Source organism: Lissotriton vulgaris, chromosome 9 (genome assembly GCF_964263255.1).
Source record: "Lissotriton vulgaris chromosome 9, aLisVul1.2, whole genome shotgun sequence".
NCBI classification, from domain to species: Eukaryota; Metazoa; Chordata; class Amphibia; order Caudata; family Salamandridae; genus Lissotriton; species Lissotriton vulgaris.
The window spans coordinates 925,116,447-925,134,218 of record NC_141697.1 but is presented as its reverse complement, the minus strand read 5'-3'; the positions used below and the strand labels follow the sequence as shown (position 1 = coordinate 925,134,218).

Sequence of the window (17,772 nt, the reverse complement as noted above, 5' to 3'; positions counted from 1 at the left end):
ATCTCTGTTATACCTCTACAGCAAGCTATCTGATTGTTGCAAATGTGCATAATGCCAATTATTATTGAAGATAGTCATCAAACATCCCCTCATCCGGTACACATTGATCCCTTGATCTCAGGTAACTCAACACTGGGTCCCATATGTCCTTGGGTCTTGACACCATCGGCAATTCCTCAGCATAGAGATTAAGGTTCTCTTTACAGTACACAAAGTCCTTTATCCATTGCTTGGGCCGAGGGGCTGCCTTGCTTTCCCAGTTAATCTCCACCCTCCTCTTTGCCAAGAGCAATGCAATTTTTGTAAACTTGCCTATTGAGCCTTTTAGTTGAGGCGTGAGGCCCAGAAGACATACATGTGGCTTACATTGCACCTCTGCAGGGATCATGATCTGTAGTCGGTTAACCACCTCCTCCCAGAACTCGACGACACTCCCACACCACATGCAGGAAGTCTGCCTCTTTCAACCCACATCGTTTCATGCATCACATTCACTAATATCATATTTATGCAGCCTGGCTGGCGTATAATACACTTGGTGAAGATATGTTAAATGAATGATACGTAAATTACAATTTGGCGTCAGCGCCTCTGTGATTTGACAGCAGAGCTTCCATTCCTTCTGTGTGAGCTTTGTTTGAAGTCGTCCCTTACCACTCTTTAAAGCCTGGTGATTAATTTATGACGTGTGGGGCTAACCAGTAGTGTCTGCAGTGATTGCAGTGCACGGCCGCATAGAGCCTATGAAATGTGAACATTGACAGCGGAGTCTTGTTTTGTATATAGTGTAGCTCTTCTAACTTGTGAAATGTAACATTTGGGTATAGATCCTGCATTTTTTCTATGCCCACTAGCTATAAAGAGCACATAGCCCCAGCTTCCTGTGTTACCGAAAGTGCTGCATGGTGCGCTAGTGGGAGCATAGGGGTCTATACCGGAAGCTTTGCTGCCGACTGCCCTATAGCCTGCCAGATTGCGAACGTGCAGTTTATAGGGTTAATTTCATTCTTAAGTGTTCCCCTTTAGTATGCGATATAATACTGTGCAAGGGGATCAGGTGAGCATCACCGTCTTCTACCGCTATGCGTGGAATAAATGTGTGGGGATTGTACCAGTAGCGTGCATATTGTGCTTGGGCGTATAAGTAATATAGATGCAAATCTGGCACATTGAAGCCCCCCTTACTATAATCCAAGATGAGTGTATCCCAAGCTACACAAGGCTGCTTCTAGCCCTAAAAATGTTAGAAAAGAAAATCGAGACAGTCGCCCTCTACCATCACCCCACTTGCCTAAAAAATGCTAGGTCCCAATGCAAAAAAAACCCACATCTTTTAGGAGAAAGCCAATCACTTTAGGTCACTGCTGGACTCAGCCAAGACCCAACCATAGCAACTCTTTGATCTGATCAAAACCACCAAGAATCTCTCCAAGCCCACAACCTAAAAATGTTAAAACCCACCATCAAAATCAGAGGGGTTTCTACAGTTCTTCAACTCCAAAGCTCAACAACTACTACTTCATGATGTCCACCCTACTACCTCTTTACTAGCATTCAATTCCAAAGAGACTTGGCAACTATTTAATTCCGTAACAGAAGAAGATTTACTCAAGATTATCATAAAAACAAAACCCTCACAACACTTTGTAGACCTAATTCCTGGGGACATTGCAAAACACCTCTATGCACACATGCTTCCCCACTGGATAGAACTGGTGAATCTCTCTCTCAGCCAAAAAAGGAACATTTCCTGACTGCCTCAAAACTGGACAAGCAAACACAACAAGATGAGTGCTAAAACTTTTCAGACACTCACCCCCAGTCAAGAGATCTGGGTTAAATCCATTGTTCTTTTGTTCACCATGCCATCCCAGTTTGGGCCCAGCCATATGGAAGCCAGACTTGATCCTGCTCCTCATGTGAACAGTCCAGCCTGAACTGCCAGGTCAGGTCCTCCCTGGACCAAGAACAAGCATCCTGGGACCGGTTTCAGGTTATCACCCCTCTTCAGCCAGGCTAGCTTGAAGCCAGTGGCACAGCGAGCAAGGGACCCAAAGCTTGGCATACCCTTTGCCACTAAGGGCAAACATATCAAACATAACATGGCTGGCATGGTGAGCTAAAATGATGGACTAAACCCAGATCTGTGACTGGGGTGAATGTTTGATCTGTTCAGCATTTCGTCCATGATCTGTTCTTCTTCCTTTTGTTGCCTTAAGTGGGAAGGGTATGCCCAGAAGTGGGTACATAGTATGGTGGGTGTCCAAGGTTTGGGAGATAACAGTTAAATGTGTGCTGAGGATGCCCCCATACACAAAGCTGTTCAAACTTTGGTGGCTGTGGCCCTTCCACAGTGTGCAGATGTTGATGGATATGTCCCAGTGGATGGTGTGTGGCTGCCCCTGGGTGGGAGACCTGTACCAAAATGGGGGTGTGGGGGGTTCTTACCATGGCTGAGACTGTCAAACTGTTTCAGCAGCGGCTGGGCCAGTTCTGCAGAATGCTACGCTATCCTGCACGCTCTGAAAAATATGGATATGGATGGAGTCGAACACACTCACCATGATATTGTACATAGGATCTGACAAGGGACTAATCTCCTGACTATAAACAGCACTGAATGGAGACAGACGAGAGTAAATGGAGACGGTTTGTAGTGGGTGGAATGATGCACTAGGAGACTAGCTCACCGAGGGGGGGAGTGAAAATGAGCGTCTGCTCAGGTTCGGACATGTGCAGTAATGCATGCTTTGAACTGACTCAGTTCTTTTACCTGCACCGCACCTACCTCAAGCCAAAGCAATTACACAGGATTTTCTCAACTAGGGCCAATGGGTGCCCCAGGTGCGGAGGGACTCCGGCTCATTTCTTATATATGACAGGGGTGCTAAACAGCATGCGTAGAGTGGAGAACACCAGAGTGGAGAAAGAGATCCAGCTCTCTCTGCTTGGGCTGCTGCCAGCCCCTTGTAAAAGGAGGAAGATGTGGTATTGTTTTGCCTTGCTGGGTCTGGTAGTTGTGAGGCAGCGCTTTGCAATTCATTGGCTAAGCCTGCGCCACCGTACCTGGGCCGATGTCTGGCAGACCTGAGGGAGCTGTAAGTGGCTGAGAAATGCAGGCTGAAAAAGGTGAGAGTGGATGAGCATGCGGAGAGTGACCTGGAGCACTGGGGTGAAATTCTGGAGCACCTGGAAATGGATGATTAAGGGGACGGTGAACATTCGGAGTCGTCTGGAGTTAGTGTGGGTACGTCTGGTGAGGAACAGAATGGCTAGGGACAGAAGTGCGTCTGTCAACGTGGGTGGTGTGTGAGGGACAGTTAGAGAGGAGGGTGAAAGTAAAGGGATCGTACCGGATGGTCATGGGTGGTTTTGCTGTTTTTTTGATCATAGAGTATTGGCTGAAGTGGGACAGCAATCAAAGCAAACCCAAGGAGATGATGGATGGAGCACTGAAACTTTTCAGACACTCACCCCCAGTCACAGATCTGTGTTGGATCCATCATCATTCTTTAGCTCACTTCACCACCTCAGTTCAGACCCAGCTATATGCAAATCAGTTTGACCCTGTGCCTTATGGGAACAGTCCAGCCCGAACTGCCAAGGCAGGTCTTCCCAGAACCGCATCCTGGGACAGGTTTCTAGGTAACACCCTTCATCAGCCAGGCTAGCTTGAATCCAGTGGCAAAGTGAGAAGGAGACCCACATCTGGGCATACCCCGCCAACTTAGGGCAAACAAAGCAAACACAAGGAGATGATAGACGGAGCGCTGAAAGTTTTCAGACACTCACCCCCAGTCACAGATCTGGGTTGATTCCATCATCATTCTTTAGCTCACTTCACCACCTCAGTTCAGACCCAGCTATATGCAAATCAGTATTGACCCTGTGCCTCATGGAAACGTCCAGCCTGAACAGCCAAGCCAGGTTGGATTCAAGCTAGCCTGGCTGATGAGGGTTGTTAGCCCGAAACCGGTCCCATGATGCTTGTTTACAGTCCAGGGAAGACATGGCTTGGCAGTTCGGGCTGGACTGTTTCCATGAGGCACAGGGTCAAGACTGATTTGTATATAGCTATGTCTGAACTGGGGTGGCGAAGTGAGCTAAAGAACGAAGATGGATTCAACCCAGATCTGTGACTGGAGGTGAGTTTCTGAAAACTTTCAGCGCTCCATACACCATCTCCTTGTGTTTGCTGTGGGATAGGAATGCCAGTGGTGCTTGATCGTAGGGTTTTTTTCTCTGGCCCCTGTCCCCCATCCACCAACCTCCTGAAATTGTAATGTAGGCTTTTGAACCCCTGGAAAATGACATGACTTACTTGTGAACCACTGCTGCTAAGTTGCACTGTTTTGTAAACTGCAAAAATCTCAACAAAACAAATGTGCAAACAATTTTTTTTAAATGTACGAACTGTGCTGGAAATGAACCACACAAAGGAGACAAGAATGGTGGGAAAGAGATAGATCTTTTAGACAGCAGGGTGGACGGACTGTAAAAAGTAAACAGAGGGGGGAAGAGGAAAAGTTAATAGAGGCAAAGAAAGAGGGAACATTTGGGAAGAATAGAAAATGGTAACAATATGGAGAGTAAGAAATGTAAAGAGAGCAAGGAGGGGCATGTTAAAGAGGAGAGAGGAGGTAAAATGGTTAATGAAAAAGATACTCTCAGAGAACAGAGGACAGTGCTGTTGGGTCTTTAAGAGAGGATGAAGACAGGAGAGGCAACCGGAGAGCTGAAGACAGATTGACGAGAAAGGGGCAGTGAAGAAGATAAAAAGACAAAGGCAGTGAAAAATTAGACTAGAAGAGAGCAGGAAGAGGAGAAGGAATAGGAGAGGAGATTAAAGTAAAGATGTGTAGGGGGAAATAAAGAGAGCAAACAAAAACCTTGAGATGCAGGGCTCATGTGACTGTGGAGAGGGCAGAAAGAAGATGGGGCAGAAGAGAGCAAAAGATGAGAGACAGGGACATCGAAGGAACGTAGGAGAATGCAAAAGTAATTAGGACAGAGGTGGAGAATAACAGGAGGGAGGGATAATAGAAGTAGGAGATAGATGGAGAAAGATGGCATCTTGTGAACCAGAAGCTATAAGATCACGTTTCCACACAAAATTCAGCATCAACAGCAAGAAGAACTCTAACCAGACTAACCCAGTTATTAGAAAAGTAAAAAAGCATTGCCAAGGCCATTCGGTATTGCCTATGCCACAGCTATTGGCTTTGCCAATGTGTTTTAGCCATGCTGTACTCCAGCGTGGCTGCTGTTCAGCACTGCTAAAAGTTAGTGGCGTTAAGTGGACAAGAGTGGCGCCTAGTGGAGAAGAGTGGCATAGAGTGGAGAAGAGAAGCACACAGTGGAGGGTTGTGGTGGGGCATAGAGTGGAGAGGAGTGAAGTGTGCAAGAGTACAGTGGAGGTGAGTGGAGTAGTGTGTCATGGAGTAAAGGGGCATGGAGTGGCATTGAGTGGAGGGGCGCACAGTGAAGCGTTGTACAGTGGAGGAGCATAGAATGGACTAAAGTGGCATATAGTGGAGTATCATGGCGTGGAGGGGAGGGTCATGGCGTAGAGTAGAGTGGAAGGTCGTGATGTGAAGTACAGTGGAGGGTTGTGGCGTAGAGTGGAGGGTCATGGCATAGAGTGGAGGGTCATGGCGTAGAGTGGAGGGTCATGGCGTAGAGTGGAGGGTCATGGCGTAGAGTGGAGGGTCATGGCGTAGAGTGGAGGGTCATGGCGTAGAGTGGAGGGTCATGGTGTAGAGTGGAGGGTCATGCCGTAGAGTGGAGGGTCATGCCGTAGAGTGGAGGGTCATGCCGTAGAGTGGAGGGTCATGGCGTAGAGTGGAGGGTCATGGCGTAGAGTGGAGGGTCATGGCGTAGAGTGGAGGGTCATGGCGTAGAGTGGAGGGTCATGATGTAGAGTGGAGGGTCATGGCGTAGAGTGGAGGGTCATGGCGTAGAGTGGAGGGTCGTGGAATACAGTAGGTTGGGGGTCGTGGCATAGAGTAGAGTGGAGGGTCGTGGCGTAGAGTAGAGTGCTGTGGTGTAGAGTGGAGTGGAGGGTCGGAGTGGAGGGTCGTGGGGTAGAGTGGAGGGTCGTGGGGTAGAGTGGAATGGAGTGGAGGGTCATGGCATAGAGTAGAGAGGAGGGTCGTGACGTAGAGTGGAGGATTGTGACGTGGAGTACAGTGGAGGGTAGTGGCGTAGAGTGGATTGGCGTAGGATGTCAGAGTGGAAGGTGGTAGAGTGGAGTGTCGTAGAGTGGGGAAGAGTTTGGTAGAGTTAAGTGTAGAGTGATGAGGCGTAGAGCGGCGAGGCATAGAACGGAAGGTGTGGAGTGGCGTGGCGTGGAGTGAGGTAAACTGTTGTAGTGTGGTGGGGCGTAAAATGAAGGGGTGTACAGTGTTGTAGAGTGGAAGAGTGGCGTAGAGTGGAATAGAGTGGAGTGGCATAGCGTGCCCAAGAGTTAAGAGGCATAGAGAAGCAAGAGTGGCATAGAGTAGAGTGGAGTGTCAGAGTGGAGGGGCATAGAGTTGAGGGCACAGATGGAGGGGTGTAAAGTAAATGTAAATGTAGGATACTTGTAAAGCGCACAGCTGCCCATCACCGGGGCATCCCGGCGCTGTATAACGCTGTGGAACCCTTCCTGGCTCTCCCTTTGAGATGCCCCTCCTGGGCACCCCCAAGGTGAAGCCAGGCATCACAGTGTTGTAGGGACCGTTGTGGAGATTAAGCAAGCTATTGCCCAGAGTTGCCGAATGGGGACCCCATGATTAGAGTAGGCGCCGAAGCGAAAATTATCGAGTCCGCAGACAAATGAGCCCAAGACCCTGCCGCGTCGGGAATTGAACCCTGGTCCCGGGGCAGACATCTGCATCAGGGTCTGCCGCTCTAACCATTGAGCCACACTCCTCCACACTCCTCCTTTACTCTCCTCCACAAGTGGAGGAGAGTAAAGTATCAGAGTGGTGTAAAGTGTCATAGCATGAAGTGGCGGAGAGTGGAGTTTAGTGTTGAGGAGTGGAGTAAAGTGGCATGGAGTTCAGTTGCATAGTGTCGTAGGGATGCATAGATTGGAGTGTTGTATAGTGGAGTAGAGTGGCCAAGAGTGAAGTGGCAAAGAGTGTTGTTAAGTAAAGTCTCTTAGAGCGGCGTGGAGAAGAGTGCCGTAGAGTGGAGTGTTGTATAGCAGAGTAGAGTGGCCTAGAATTTTGTAGAGTGGAGTGCATAGAGTAGAGTAGTGTCGAAGAGTGAAGGGAAGCTCCCCCCCCCAGATTGTCAGATAAAGCCTCTCACTTGGAAGTCAGAGAAAAAAAAGTAAATACCAAGGACCCTACGAAAACAGAGCCTGACATTTGAATTCTGTTTTTGAATGCGCAGCAACTGTGACAAGATAAGAACATACTTTAAAGGCCTGTTTTAGGAATCAAGCACTGTGGAAGAATACAGTGAAGAGGATATGTTCAATGAGATGGAACAACTCAAGTTGAAAAGCCTAAAACAAATACAGCCAGCATATAGAAAGCAAGCGAATGTCAGTTAGAAACCACACAGCCAATTGTAAACAATGGGCGGAAAGAATCCCTAGGTCAGCTTTCCGGATGGGAATGTCCCAAAGATGTCTTAAACAAGCATTTGCAATGCAACTGGTCTCGGCTTTGGGAACTTATAAGTATTTAGCCATGCAGCACATTATCCAGGCACTCAATCACAACTGTAATGTGAGAGTGCTCGTAACGTCAACTTCCTAACGATGATAACTATTATCAAAGCAAAGAAGTGGGTGGTTGTCACATATTTAAGCAATGAAATGGGGCAACAGTGACCCCGTCCCTTCAGACTTAAGAGCACCACAGTAGTGGTGTAACGAAAGTTGAGGGGGCCCCCCTGCAAAATACATTGGGGGGCCCTCTAAGCATTGCTGCCAAGGTTCCAAGTTGCTTATGTGTGACATTTCAATGGATGGAGTGTGTGTATATGTGAAATTGCATTTCCTTGTGTGTGACACTTGACTGACACATTATCGCAAGTAGGAGTCCATGCTTTTGTCGCATGAACAAAGTAAATAAATTGTTGAATCTTGCCTCTACAAAGTTGATTGGGAGAGACGGAGCTAATGGGATAGAAAAAAAAAGCAGAAGTACTCCACAGGGGACTACAGATCCTACCTTGTGAGTCATTTCTATGCCTGTTCCTTTTTCTATCGTTCTTGTCACCTCAATAAACACTTTCAACAAAATGATGATCAAAATCTACCAATAATTGGGGTGCAGTGTTCCCATCACAGGCTTTTGTCCCAGTGCCACAGCACCTGATGCACTCCCCCTCCACCAAGCTCCCACATTGCCCCACTTCAGGAAGGACCTCAAGACCCTGATCTTCGGATGACCCAGACCCTCATGGGTGAGTGGCTGGGGCTTACCAACCTTGATTGATTGATATCGATACGCCCAGACCCTCCTGCTGAACCCAGTGGTACTGGCCCATGGCCTGGTTGTACGCGATACAAGTTATATTTGGCAATGCCAAGAGAACCCTCACCCCCTGATCTTGGAAACCTTAACCTCCTCCAGCCCAGTTATCACTTAATTCCTGTCCATTTCATTGCGCTCACTTTGACTCACCCTCATATGCAATAAATACATTGAAAGATTCAGCAAAACAATTAGAAGTTTCCCTCAAAACTAGATAGCCCAGAATTGTTTGTTGTGTGTTTGTGACATGGGTTATTACATGAATGTATTTTGTGGTGTCCCTCTCTGCCACAGCTGCAGTACTTTACAGGATGTATCTTACACACGTCACGGTTACCGAGCAGTCCCAGTGTTATCGGCCCGATGAGGATGAGTGGTATAGACAGCCCTGCCGACATTTGAGCCTGTGTCTTGCGCATTAAATTAAACATATCCACAGAAGGCACACGAGACCCTGCAACCCCACACTCCTCCCTATCCAACAAACATCCATGGAAGGTTAGGGATACATTTTGCAGAATCTTTTTGTTTTTCCAAAGTAGCAAGTGCCCAAACTCAATTGGTTGTTCTGCTGGTGTGGTGTGACCTGCTATCATCTAACAGCCTTTTCCAGATTTTTAAGGGGGATAGTCTTTTTTCATGGGCAGATAAATTACCTTTAACTTTTCACTGAACACAATTTATTGGCCATCCCATGAATATTTATCAGTTAAGTTTTCAGGAACATATAAAAAATAAAACATTTTGAATTTAAAAAGTTGTTTAATATTGTTGGGGGGCTGCTGTTTTGGATGGGGGTGAAAAGCTGTGAAGTGTTTCTTTCGCAAATTTCTCTTAATGCCTGAGAAAACTATAATTATTACTGTTAGTACCAATTGTATTTGTAGGTCGGTTTTCAAGTTAAAATAAGACTTTTTGTCCACTAATTATGTTGCTTAACCAAAATTCATCCACATGCAATTCACCTTCATTTTCAGTTCCAACTACTACTTTCAATGAAATGTTTCCAGTTTGTGGGTAAAAATAATGCCACTATACGTTAATGAAAACAAGAACCTTCTAGAAGGGCATGCTTGCCAATAATCGACATCTATTTAAGACTTTGCTCATGTAATAAAAATGCGCTACCCCTGCTCTGATGTGCCTGATTCAAAACATCAGCGAATTCTGATATCCAAAAGCATACAAGACAATTTAGTTGCTAGCATTGGCTTACTTGAAATGTTGCAGTGTCTGTTCAGCTGCCGATTTTCAGCAGAGCCCACTGTGTACAAGCTCCGGGGGCCGATAGGGCTGATCTGGCTAGTCCCTGCTGCAGTCTGGGTGTGCAAGTCAGGTTGCCAATGTGTACCTTCTGCTTAGAGTTCACCCGACGGGACCCAGGAGAAAGGGCTGAGGTGCTGCTCTTGGGTGCAGCGCTTACCTTCTCACGTATAACAAGCTGGCTCTCAACATGCTTCTGGTACACATGGTCTTAAGGAATAACCCATTACATCCCTTACAGAGAGCGCAAGTCAATTACAGCAGTGCAGGGGCCCCAGAGTCCGGACGAGATGTAACAAATAAAATTGTAGCAATCCGGGCCCAGAGGCGATTTCCAGGGCAACTATAGTCACCTCGTCTCTGGGCCTGGCTTGCACTACCTGGGACATATTAAAATAATTAAACAAAAACTGGCTGCGCACCTGTCGAATTGACTGCGAAGTGCCTTGGCAAATGGAGACTAGAGGTGCCCAGTATGCTCAATAATCTTTATTATAGCGGTGATTCTGAGCCATGCCTTCAAATGCCTTTGCAAGGCTGGGCCATGCTCCCGACCCAGTCAAAACCTCTCAGGCCCGCCCGTGCACAGAGTGCCAGAGGGGGCCCCCTCGAGCTCGGGGGCACCCCCGCACCACGGGGCCTGCGGGGCTTATTGTCACACCACTGCTCCACAGATGCCCTCTCCTAGGTCACTCTTAAGGATAAGAAGGATGTTGCCTGGTGGGTTAAGAGCCCAGCGTGATGCCCCTTTGCAAGTATATGCGCTGCTGTGTAGTTAGCGGCATGTGTGCAGTGGAGGGAATGAATGCCCCGAGAAGACAAAGGGTTTTGGAGAGCAGAGGAGGAAGAGTGGTAAATGCTAGACCAGTACTACACAGGAGGAGCAAGACACTAGAATGTGTTATGTAGAAGCAAAAAAAGACTTTTGCGAGTGAGGCTCTCCTTACCAATCAGCAGCTATAGGAGGAGTCCAACTCCACAAAGTACATACAACAGATCATCCTGCAGGGCAAGCGCTGTAGGCTCAACTTAAGAAGAAACAAAGGCTAGCCGAAGAGCTCAGGCAGCAAGACTGTCATGGTTTAAGACGCGACGGAACCGCAACCGGAAAGGAGAACAACATCGCGATCAACAACAGGTAAAGAACTACAGGATCGGGCGGACGGAACCGGAAGGGACTACAGATCCCGTGATGCAATGCACGGCGCATGCGCATCACATGCAGCAGTATATAAACAATGGCGACACCCACAGAGCCCGTCGGATATTGTCGAGACGAACCGGAGGGCTACAGAATCACCGCAAGGTAAGGGACTTCGACCTTTCCTCTATTGCACGCAGCGGAGCCCCGTGTGTGTGTGTGTGCAACCAGAGCCAGGAGCGCGGCCGCTCTCCTTGTCATTCCCGAGAGTGCACGCTAGCCGGAGTTTGGGCGGACGTTCACCCCTTGCATTGTTTGTTGCCTCGACGAGAGGGAGAGCCCCCTCCCTTTCCCATGTTTGCCGACTCAAAGTGAGAGATCTTCAACTCCAGTGCGTCTCCACGTACAGCAGCTCACAGAACGTGTGGGTGTTGATCTCGTATGCTCAGGGGAGTTAGTGAGGAAACTACTCACCCTGTGGATATAACTATTACTCGAATTAACAGTTGGGAGAAGGACTCCACTGGATTTGATACCCTCATACTCAGGGGAGCAAGTGAGGAATACTACTCCCCCTGTGGATATAACTATTACCCGAACTACCAGTTAGGAGAGGGACTCCGCTGGTTTTGATAACCACAGTCACGGAGCCTCATGCGTTATTTACCAGGCTAACGGTACCCCTCGTTGGCAAGTGTCGGGACCGGCATTCTTGCGGGGGACGGGTAGGATAAGACGGCTGGCTAGACCGTCTGTGAACAGGCAAAGGCTCGAGTGGCATTGTCGGCCACTACTTAGCACAGTGCCCTCCGTTGGGGAGTGTCAGGACTGGCACTCATGCGGAGGACGGTACGAGAGCCTAAAGGCTTCCAGGGTGGTGATAACCCTTGTTATTCTTACCCGATTGTATAGGAACAATACCAGGAAGCATATGATTAACTCAAAAAGCCTTTCACTTACCTTGGGTCTTATTTGCCTTATGTTCGTGTTTCTGGGTCATGGTCTAGTGTGTGGTTCACACACCCAATCCCGAGGGCAGTCAGGGATTACAAAGACACAGCTTCAGGCTATTCCAGACAGGCCACATTGTAGCCAGCCCTGCTGACATCAAATCTCATGTATTCATAAACTCTGGAGCCTACCAATATGAAGGCAGGGACACACTAAACCGTGCCCTGCAGCCGGAGATGTGCTAGGTCAACAGGAGCCTCCTTTCTGGGTGCAATGTATAGCCCATCAAAGATTGCCGTTCTTAGCACTTTTAGGAACAAAATCAAAGAAGTGCTGTGCCCTACAGAATTTTGTTGTTACAGACATTCTCAGACATCATCTTCATACCAAAAAGTTCAGTTCATTAAGATTGTCAACAGACAGAAAATGCACTACCAAATGCAGGCTCAAAGCAAAAAAAACATTGCCTAGGTTCAGATAAAACGGTAGAATACATCAATGAAGGATGCCAAGAAAAGTCCGATCCATAGGCACTCATGTGACACTGGTGACCGTATCAGCAGCACCCTTCATTTATTAAAAGTGAAATATAACCACTGATGTGCTGAAACTCTATGTTCACTTAAAGAGTGTAAATGTACTCAGATAATACAACAACTTAATCTAGCATCCCTGATTAATATTTTGGACGTTCATTAACAGATTAATGCACATTCAACTCAAAACCAAACAGAAAATATCATGAATATATTATGAATGCATCTGTAGGTTAGAGTAAAACTGAAGACATGGATAGTGTAATTTCCTGGTGTGCTTCACCAACATCGCTATGCATGCATTGAGCAAGTGGTCTGGGTTATTTCAGTCTCAGTTCTAGCTGAGCTCCATTACTGTTCTCTGTGTTCCTTCTGTGCACCACAGCCATCAGTTTGACACTACGGTGCCCCGCTTTGTGTTCCCATGCCACTCTTTCTGATCCACCTCCGTCTATGTTCAGGCTAATGTTTATAAATGAAGCCACCCAAAATGCCTCTCAACCACCTCGATAGGACAAGGAGACTTGGCACCCACTTCACAAACTTGGAGTCGAACCATGCAGCAACCTTCCAAACATGAAGCCAGAAAGACACTGCAGACAACAACCTCTCTTCCTACAACCGAGGACTAGAGCAAGAACTCAGAGGGTACCAGAAAGAACTTGCTATCAAAAAATAAACAGTGACGATAGACACGTCACCTGTGAGTGTCCTACGAACAACAGGCATGAATGTATACCTACAGCAAATGTGGTCGCCAAAAGAAATACAATAAACTATAGACGTCGTCAGGTATTTTAGATGTCCGTAACCAGTCACCAGCCAAATGAAGAGCCCAAATTCAAAACTTGGGGTGTGAAAATTATTCAAAGAGAAGCTTCTACAGGAGTTGACAATTATGGTTCTACAAGCTCATACAAATACTATATTATCCTCTTTTAAAAGATATTGAGGCACAAACCCATGCAAAATGAATAATGAACGAATTAGAAACATAAAAAAACAAAAGCGTTATTGTATGATTTGGTGAGGCTCCAACCAGAGCAGCACTCTGTATCAACAGCACGTTGCTTCCTGAGCCTCCACCCCTTTAGTGGTTGAACCTTTAAGGAGGTGGAAGGGGGAGAAGAAGGTGGGGATGCGTTTAAAAAAAACAAAGATTTGATTGCGTCTTAGTGCAAATAGTACCCGCATCACAGCACATGTAGCAGAAGGCCTGCGGAGGGGCACTAACCAAAGCCTCAAAACATTTAGAGAAGCCCTTGAGAGGAATTGGGAAATTAAAGCAGCGCAGGCTGTCTGTGGGACACACAGCGAGGCTATGGCGGGCGGGGTCATTACTGCTCAGTAAGTGCACAATAGCAAAGTTTGTTGTTTACCCTCTACCCTCAATAAGGATTCATTATCTGCCTCTGGTGATAAGCGCATTTCATTTCAAGTGTAAGAACACAAGCATCCAGAAGACCAATCCTCCACAAGCTCCGCTCCTCCTAACAAAACACGAGCCGAAAGGAAAAACAGAAATAGTGCGCCACAACCAGCATAGTGCACCAGGAAAGATGAGTACATGTAAGAGGGCCAGTCGCCATGGGAGGAAATCAATCACACAAAGGAGGGACAAATTCAACTAATGAAAAGCCAGTATTTTAGGTCACACAAAATAACCAATGGAAAGCATGGGTGTGCCTAAAAGCCTAGAGAGGGATTACAGCATGCCTAGCAGAGCAGCATATGTGCGCTGCCTCAAGGCTCGACCTAAAAAAACAGATAGCTGTTCAGTTAGGCTTCAAACTAAAAGCAGTATGTGATTATGGTGAGAGCTCCCTTCATAAGGGAAAGGAAGCAGCTCCATTTAAAAAAAAAAAGAAAAAAGCATTATACATGCTAGACAAATGCCAAGGGAGGATAAGCCTCAATTAGCAGTACTAGAACTAGGAAAGACTGATAATTTCGATATTAATGTGAGCGCTAGAAGAAAACTGATAGCAATACAACTGAAAAGGAGAATTATCATTTTGCTGGGCGTTATCTGAAGTCTGCTGAAGACAGGCCGAAGACCTCTAAATACTGATGCATCTCTCTCAACTTACTCATGTGGGGGATATCTCCTTCCTTGGAGTCAATTAAATGTATTATGGTTAATTAAAACCATTACATTAAACAAACGAAGCAAATATGAAGATCTGTTTTATATACAAATACTAATTCATAAGCAACATCCAACATGCTAAAATAAAAACCTTATAAACATTTTAAAACGGAGCTGACTTAGACCGTCAGCATTAAAAATGCGTTAAAAGTGCACGTGATTAGTAGGTGTTAAAAGTGCACGAATTTATAATTAATCACAGTGCAAAGGTGAAGCACAAATACCAATTGAGTTACTAGTATGTTTTACTGCAACAACTCATGCTAATAAAGTGACCATGTACATAAACAGAGCCTTTATTTCGGGGGAAAAAACAAGCAACTACCAAGTTGGTTAAAGGAAATTAGTCAGGTTGCATGAGGACTGTGGAAATAAGCACCAAATGAGTAAAGAATACATTACAAAATAATCGACGCGCAGTTTGCATAGGTTTTCTGAGCGGATTATGCATGTAAAGTGACAAAGTGCCAAGGTGCCGAATGCCGCCCAGCCCCCATAGGCAACATGAAGTTTTGTTGAAGGTAGTAACTGGTTTAACTTCTAACCAGCACACCACAAAAAAAGGTTCCGCTAATTAGTAGACTTAAAGCCACTCTCTCACCCTGCTTGGTGACTAAATGTTGAAGGGTACAGTTGAGGACACAATGTAAGGAACACGTAGAATTGCCTACGTAATATCGATGGATATAGGGAGGGGGGTTTGTGTTACTAGGTGTTTTGGCTGTTAAAGATGGTCTGCCGCCGATGCGCTTACACAATTGATAATGCTTTTAGTTCGGGGGCGTTAGGGGGGCCGGTGCTGGGGACTTGGGTGATTGGTTGTAACGAAAACAGCCTGCGATATTTCTCGCACACACACACCACTCTACGCTCCTTTCCCGTTCACTCACTTCTCCGGATGAGCTGCGCCATTGATATATTCCGCGGCTGTCACTGTCCCGAACTTTGCCCCACTGTTGTCGCCTGCTCGCATGTCACTTCGCTTGAAATTTAAAAAGGTAAAATCGACCGCCATCTTGGAATGGGCGTATTGCCGCATACATTCCTTCGGAAACCTCTCTTTGTGATGAACAACAGTACGATCATCGTATATACAGGGGCAGATTCATTCTATGTATTATTTCGAGCATAACTGGGGTCTTTGTGCGATGTTACACAGACAATGTTTAGCTATATTCAGGGCTTTAAGTGGGATGAAAAAACTAGGGGTGGGGGTCTCTCAAAGGGGCGCGGCCAATGTATTTAAGGGCGTGGCTTAAAAACAAAATATATGTGCTTAGCACAGTGTGCTGCCCGACTTATTATTTTTTGCTGTTTCTGTCATTTATTTATTCTTCAAGAAGTCAGGACTATTGGCTTTGCCAGTGGTTGTTAGGTGCATACGATAAATAAGTAGGGTGAGGAGGTGCCTGGATTTGTCCGGACATTCCCGGTTTTTAGGTTTTGCCTTCAAATGCGTACGAAGTACGCATGCGCTAGTTAGGTTTTGCCTAGCAAATGCGTACGAAGTACGCATGCGCTAGGAAAACCTTATGTTTTGTCTGTGCGGTCGGGTATCCGCCCCCTCCACCCATTGGCTAGCTCCATAAATGGAGGCTAGCCATTGGGAGAGGGCTCTGTGCGTCAATGCCGGACCAGATTCGGGGGCGTTCCCGAGAATTTTTCCCTTTTGGCGACGTCACGCTACGTCAGCCAAAAGCCGGGAACGCCCCCGAATCTGGTCCGGCATTGCCGGCACCCGCCTTCCTGCTCGGGGCCGAGATGTCCAGGTGAGTGCTGTTTTTTTTTTCTTCTTGTTTTTCGTGAGCCCGTTCCTGCCCCGTCCTCCCGCTGTTCATGTGTGCAGTTGTTTTTCGTGAGCCCGTTCCCGCCCCGCCCTCCCGCTGTTCATGTGTGCCGTTCCCGCCCCCCACACCCCCTCCGATGTCCGCTCATCTCGTGCACCGGAATGCCTATTGGAAAGACACAAATCTTTTCTGGAAGCGCTGATTGGCAATTCAGGTGAATGCAGGTTGATTTGGCAGCAACTGAAGCCCTGCAACGATTACAAAAGCATAGGGGTTGTTGTTACATTAAAGGCTGCTGCAGCTGTATAGTTTGCTAAGGCAGGGGTGTGGAAGTTTATAAAATCTACTTGTTCATGGGATGAAAGGCGCCTATTAATGGCGGGCCAGGTTTATGCAAGGCAACTGCCTTTTTACACCTGATACTTAATCATAACACAACGTGTATCTTGGAGCTGAATAACAGATTTTTATAATTACCCAACTCAATGGTACTCATTCTGTCAATCTCAGATGGATGGAAAGGCTAAGTGGACCCGCCGGGATTTGAACCTGTGACGATTAGGTCGAACACAGGCCCATGCAGTGGACGCATTAGTTCACTGAGCCACCAGACCCAGATAATCATTGAATGTGTATGCTTAGGTCAGCTTTCTGATGATGGTAGACGTTTGAGAATGCTGCTCTCTCATTATTGAGTATTTCTGATTATAGCAGATTTTTGATATTTCAGGATTCTAATTGTGCTGTGTTTATCGTGCATTTCTCGAGCATGCTTAAGGTTGCGCGATGACTTTTTAAAATGTCACTAAGTAAACTGGAGTTTTTATGCAATCCACTGCCTAAATTGTCAACTGAGGAACTTGGAGTACGGTCACAGTCGTACCATCTCTGCTTGACCACATTAAGTAACTTACAAATACCTTGATGTCACTCTACCTCCATTTTCTCTTTTGCATTTAGTATGAGCCTTTATTGGTCATTATGTCAAGGATTTATCGTTTTCATTGTACTACAGTAAGAAGACATTTTTAAGGTTATGTCAGAATACAGACAATATGATTTTTACTTGTCGCACATGGGTTTTCTACGATATTGATTTCCTTAAATTACACATATTTTTGGATATATTTTATTGTGAAAGCACAAAATCGACAATTTTACTTGCATTTTGTTGAATCCGTGACTCGAAAAGGAAATGTATTCTTCATGATTGAGTTTTACATTTACAGTGTGGGTTTCTTGGAACATCTACTAATTGCCTCGATAAGTAATGGCTGCTCAAACTATGTGTTAATTTCTGCACAGGTAACCAAAATAGCTTTGAGGGGCTGGTAGATGAAAGATGAAGGATTTCCTATAAGGGCGTTCCCTGACACTTCTCTCACTCACTTTTGTTCTCATTCACTCTGAAGCATATAGATTCATTCAAGAAGAGAACTAATTGCCAGAATTCCTAGTGCACAGATAGCTT

General features: G+C 46.3%; 1 protein-coding gene across 2 annotated transcripts in view; it reads right to left on the bottom strand.

Annotated features, from left to right (window-relative positions):
* Positions 1 to 15,546, bottom strand: part of LOC147692533 (delta(3,5)-Delta(2,4)-dienoyl-CoA isomerase, mitochondrial-like) — a 253,270-nt gene extending 237,724 nt beyond the window's left edge. The window contains exon 1 of one of the 2 annotated variants that reach the window (XM_086938749.1): positions 15,405 to 15,546. In XM_086938749.1, coding sequence (XP_086794875.1) covers positions 15,405 to 15,426 — 22 coding nt within the window. In that variant the 5' untranslated portion in view covers positions 15,427 to 15,546. Of the gene's footprint in view, positions 1 to 10,684; positions 10,875 to 15,404 lie in introns of those variants that run through there. The other variant, XM_086938750.1, reaches the window with a different exon arrangement.
* Positions 15,547 to 17,772: the final 2,226 nt, after the last annotated feature.